The 6,000-nt window shown below is 42.2% G+C and overlaps 1 protein-coding gene across 1 annotated transcript in view; it reads left to right on the top strand.

Moving 5' to 3' along the window:
- The window catches only part of mmp15b (matrix metallopeptidase 15b), a 33,772-nt gene extending 27,972 nt beyond the window's left edge, over positions 1–5,800 (top strand). The window contains exon 10 of the mRNA XM_005726324.1: positions 953–5,800. Coding sequence (XP_005726381.1) covers positions 953–1,461 — 509 coding nt within the window. The 3' untranslated portion in view covers positions 1,462–5,800. The remainder of the gene's footprint in view (positions 1–952) is intronic.
- Positions 5,801–6,000: the final 200 nt, after the last annotated feature.

The raw sequence follows: 6,000 nt of genomic DNA on the forward strand, positions 1-6,000 counted from the left end.
TTACTGTGCATTATTGGAGAGGAGTGATTCAGTGTCTTGACTCCTAGGGACGCAAATTTATAGTTTATGAGTTTCATGTAATTGAATTATTTAGAATTCTATTCTTGTCAATTTGAATTATTTTTTGCTCACTATTTGTTTGACTTGGTAGCTGATTTCTATTAAGAGTTGTTGTGCACACTCTTGTTGAGATAATTTATGAAATCTCTGATTTCATAAAACGTGCTGTCTTTAGTGGCTGTTCTTCAGTTGAATGGTGTTCAAAAGCAACATCAATTCATAAATAATAGATGAAAACTAGACCAAAACTGCATACTTTTATAGCATACAGTTTGTACTTCCACCTCTTTGTTGATTAAGAGAGTGCAAACAGGGATTCTTCATCTGATTGCCTCATTGAAGTCCCTCAGCTTGTTAGTTTTATTGATTTTAATACTATAATAATCCAAAAAAGGTGATTTTGAGCTTTGCTATGATTGGATTTATTGAACATTCTGGGTGGGGAGTTCTTTTTCTTTGCAGATATGTTAGAAATAAGCAATTATTGGACTGACAGTAGCCACTTGAGTAATTTTAATTGCCTCAACTGAACACAGAGAGAATTTAGAGTAAAATATTGAAGTTATTAAAGCAACAGTTTGACTTTTTGATAAATATATTAATCTTATTTTTTTGCCAAGAGGCTCAATATAATTTAGATTTTTTTTTTTAAATGATCATGTTAGCGTAGCTCAGTATAAACCTTCAAATTATGGAGAAACCACCTACTTCTCTCTAATGGGGAACAAATACAGACTGTTATTCTCTCTAAGATGTACAAATATCTTGTTTAATCACGTACAGCTGTCAGTTATCTGGTAACTCTTTAAAGATCTCTCAAAAACTCTAATTATTCTTTTAGTCATGCTTTAACATTCTTTGTGGGCTCATGTTTTCTCCATTTATATTTCAGCATACACCTACTTCTATAAGGGTTCCAAGTACTGGAAGTTTGACAACCACCGTATGAAAAGCGAACCGGGCTATCCAAAATCCATCCTGAGAGATTTCATGGGCTGCAGCGTGGACCTGGATCCCGACAGAGACACGGACACAGACTCGGGCCGCAAATACCCAGACGTAAGCCGCCCGCCATTTAACCCCGACGCAGGACGTGACGGCGACAAGGGCAAAGACCGGGACGGAACAGATCGCGGGGGAACGGACAAAGACAAAGGCTCAGACGGTGACAAAGATCAAGACTCTCGCGAGGGACGTGAGGAGAAGACCAATGAGGTGGATGTGGTACTGAAGGTGGACGACAGCCAAGAGCGGACCATGAGCATCCTGATGGTAACCATCCCACTGGTCCTGGTGCTGTGCATCCTGGGACTGATCTATGCCATCATCAACACGCTGCAGAGCAAAGGGGCACCACGCCTGCTGGTGCACTGCAAACGCTCACTTCAGGACTGGGTCTGACCCCTGATGTTAGGTCTTTGAACGCTGAACTTGATTTAAACCTTAGATGCCCCCTCCTCCTCTAATCTAGCCCTCTTCCCAGTGATCCATCTGTCTCCAGTCTCTGTGCTCAGTGGCTCCTGCAGCTCTGTGGTAGTAGATCCATGCAAATACTGTAATGATACATACACACAAACTAGACGCGAGCGTAACTTATGTCTTACATTTTCAAACACACACACAGACACACACCTCTCTAACCTCCTCCTGTCTCCCATGGTGCTCTACAATGCAGTGACTGTAGTCTATTTATATGAGAGAAGTTTGCACATAGTTTTGTTCTTTTTGTTTTGGTTCATTTTATGTGACTTTTTTGTTGTTGTTGTTATTATTACTTCTAAAGCAGGAAGGCCGGTCTATTCTCTCTCACATCTCTGCTCCGCCCTCCTCCTTCCCCTAATCTCCGTAGGGGCTTTTTCCTCGCTAATAACCTGACATCAGCTTATACTATCTCAGTTGCCACAAAAGGAAGAAATTTAAAGCATTAAAAAGATTTGTAGACAGGCCACAGTGCTTCAAGTGGGGTCCAGAAGGGTTCTTTCCTTCCTCTCATCAGCTCCGTGTTTCTTGTCTTTCCTTTTCTCTGCAGGAGAATCTGTGAAGAGGTGTTTTGGGACCTGCAACGAGCTCAGATATTATTCTCTTTGACTCTTGTTGATGGTGATTAGGGTGTGATTGTAAGTCTGAAGGTTAATTCAGAGTTCAGATTGTTAGTCAGAGGAGGGCAGGTTTGTTTTTAAACCATTAAATCTTATTGTTGCAGTCTCTCCTATTTATGTTAATAATAACTCTGTATTCACTGTGAGATCTGAGAAGGTTACATGTATATCAGTCAAACAGGGTTTAAACAAACAAGATAATAAAGCCAGAGCTGTGCGGCTATTACATACTTTTAATTTCTTGTAACCTTCTGGTGAACATATTATTTATTTAGACAATGCAAAGTAGTGAAAAAAGACATTTTGCTAGGTATATGATACAGTAGCCTAAGACTGACAATTGGCTGTTTAACTTCATTGACAAACAAATCGATGCACTCTGCAGACACACGGTGTTACTCTGTCTATGTCTATATCCACTTTTGTCTCCGGAAAAGATTTAGTTTTCCAGTCCGGCAGCTATAAAAGCTTTTAAGCTTTTCAACCTCACTCATGTTTTTTATGCCAGTAGACAGAATTAACTAGCAACACAGTCACATAATTCCATAGATGATTCTAGATAGAAACACTGGCACTGCAAATAAATTAACCCTTTAAGGTCAGATGACTAATGCCTTCCATATCTTGTGTTCACACTGATGGACAGTAGGTCTGCCTTCTTTCTTTCCCTTATTTGGAAGCTTGTCTTGTTAAAGAGCTCTCTGGCTGAAAGGATAAATAGACTATAAAGGGGACCTCTTCCTTTAGTTCTCAACTGTGGGGCTAATTCTCAGAGATCCTCTTTTATGTCAAAAATAAGACCTGTCCTTTGTGCCGTGAAGGAGACGGACTAATAGTTAATGAACAAAGTCAGCTCACTGTGAAATAACACAGGAGGGAGAGCATCTGGGTGTGCGAGAGACATAAAAGGGGGAAACAAAGCTAAGGCTGTTACAGAGCATTCACGGAGTGCAGCTCGTCTACCATGCAGTACATAATGCATCTTTTACTGCTAGTATTTTTTAAAGAGACTTCTGGGATGATATGCAGTCTTACTGTAAGCACCAGGGTGGGCTCAGGCCATGAGGGCTTATGTGAACACAGACTAATCCTCCTCATCAAATAACAGCAGGTGTGCGCAAATGCCGTTAACCTCTAAACTAAACTTTGACCTTACTGAGTCAAAACAGTCGGCTTTCGTTTCATCTCTCAAGAAGGCATGCACAGAAAATTGCCTCTTTATTACACGGAGTTCTCAGTGCATTCAGACACACACTGGAAAATTGGTGTAAAACGGTGACTACGCTGATAAAGAGTCATGAAAGGCTAAAACCAGGTGTGGTGACCTTTTACAGTCAACATTTTTCTTAATGGCAGCAATTTATCTCATCGTGATGAGTTTATGCCTGAAGATAAGGCATAAAATGAGTGTGTGAGTGAAAGTGTTTAGAAGTTTGATTTCAGACATAAATTGGAGGAAGGTTTATCTGAAGTAGCATTTAGAACTAAGCTGCCACTCTGACCTGGGGGGTGGGGGGTTGGCTCAGCTCACCCAGCTCAGGTTACACAAATGGGGAGGGTATCGAGAGTCTGAATTTCTTGCAGCTGAGAAAAGGAAAGGGGGAAGGAGGACTGAGGGAACACGCCTGACCTCGGCTCCCTGAGCTTGCAAAGTTTAGATCTCAGGAATAAGGAAGGGTGGGAAGAAGGAGGAGACAAAGAGAAGAGGGAGAGAGAGTTGGCAACAACCCATGTGACCCAGATTCCCTTGCAAGTTCAGCAGCAGTGCTGGCCAAAGAGGAAACTTTCGCTTAGAGTAGGTGACAGGCCTCGTTTAAGAAAGCTTGTCAAAGTGTTTCACTTGTAGTTTTGTATAAGCACATGCATGCTTTAGAGCCTCCTTATTGGCAGCATTCATACTTATTTTCCATGGATCCAGTGCTCATGTCAGTGCAGGTGCAAAGCCATTTCTGCCTCGGTGCCTTTTAATAAAGCCCACATTTCCACATGCGAAGAATCAAATATTCTAAAAGATTTTGAATAGTAGTTGGGGTCATTTCTGTGTTGCGGATATTATGGCAGACAGTCATGGGAGAATTTTTCTGTAGAGCATTGTCATATCCAAAACAATGTTTGGTGCCAGCTTTTTGCAGTTCTTGTCATTTTTTGGCTGAAATACATTAAACTTCTAAACTGGACACCAGCACTCTGTCCATGGATAAAGGTGTAAGTGCATTGGCCTAACCTGATACTGCTGTTCTGCTAGGCCTCCCACTAAGAGAAGATAGGGCAAAGTGAGACACCTAAGTAGTCAGACCTGAAGTTAACAGGATACCCATACTGAAAGGAGGAAAAGGAAGAGCAAACTCAGCCGTCACCAGAAGTCTGGAGATTGATCTGAGGCAGGTCGATAGCAGTTGCCAGGAAACGGTGTCCCGTGTCCATCCCTCATCTCCTCATCATGAAGCTTTTGTGGGGAAGGAGGGGTTGGCGGACGCAGCTAATCAGCTTTAAAAGCACTCCCTCCCCCTCTCCTCTACTGTCCTGCTCTTCCATTTGGTCCTTCAGGCACATCAATGAGCATTCAGACAGCCCAGCGTCTGGACAGGCTCAGAAAGTGCCTACTCATTGCGCTAGACACCCAGTTGTTTATGGAGTTCTTCTTTATTAAGCCTCCTATTCTCCTCTATAACCTCCAAACAGAGAGCCCACAGGGAGTTAACCACTTCAAAGCTAAAGTAACCACTTCAAAAGTCTGAAAGAGAGGTCCAGTGCACCTGAGTTTGCCTCACGCAGAAACACAGTTTTGGTGATTCAGCAGTTTGAGCGATTTTCTGTGAGGGGACACTGGCGGGTTTAATACAGTTTATTTGTCTCAGGACACCAAGCAGAAGAGAAGTATTGAAAGGTTAGGAAAGAGATCTGTAAGATTGATTGATGCCTGTTTGTGTGCATGTAGAGGTGTTGAGTTAATCAGCCCTCCTCTCTATAAGCTAGGCCTGTGTTCTGACTGTAAATCTCCCACACGCCACGTCTCTCCACGCTCGGCCCAGCCCTCAAAGCCCGAGGGGATCATAATAAAAACAATGGCCTTCTCTCTCACTCTCTTTGTCCTCCCCCTATTTTCTGTCTCTCTAATACATACACACTAACACATTATTGTCACACACAACAAAGCTTGCTAGTAGATCCACCTACTTGTTCAGCAACTTTTAACACGATTTGCTTTGATTTTTGTTGATGTCACATTCAGATTCAAAGCTTGCAAAAGCTGAAGTTCATTTTGAAGTGCATACCCTTAATGCAAATTTTAGGTAAGGTTAGGATATGCTGATCTCAATCTGAGCTTTCATCTCTCTCAGGATGTGTTTCTGTAAAGACTGCACGTTAAGCATTTCTCATTCAACCCTGATGTTTTGTTCTTTTTAATGAACATCTGTTAAAATCTCCACAATCGGTCTGAAGCCAGGTTGTATTGTAGCCGTGTCTTCTCTCTCCACACAGTGTGCTTTTTAGCTTGCAGCTTCCCACTGTCACAGTGTATCTCTGCACTGCCTAATCACTGCAAGCTTCAAAAAGTCGTTGCATCAGCCCTGTGCAAAACCCAAACTCTAGGAGGAAAAACAGATTAATAAATAACGAACTAAAAAAGATTAAAACAAAATCTGTTGGACTTGACAGACTGTTTTCCTGTTTCAGTTTGTCTTGGGTTAACTTTGTGGCTTACAGTGACCCCAGCCAAGGGGATTGTGGGTTGTCCAGATGCTTCTCTCTTTTCCCAGAGTGCATCTCAGCTTGCTCTCTGAGCCCATCCACTCTGAAACCACTCATCTGAAATCACCACTCGGCAAACCCGACCGCT

Source organism: Pundamilia nyererei, unplaced genomic scaffold, assembly GCF_000239375.1.
Source record: "Pundamilia nyererei isolate P.nyererei 1_Seehausen unplaced genomic scaffold, PunNye1.0 scaffold00019, whole genome shotgun sequence".
In the NCBI taxonomy this organism is placed as follows: Eukaryota; Metazoa; Chordata; class Actinopteri; order Cichliformes; family Cichlidae; genus Pundamilia; species Pundamilia nyererei.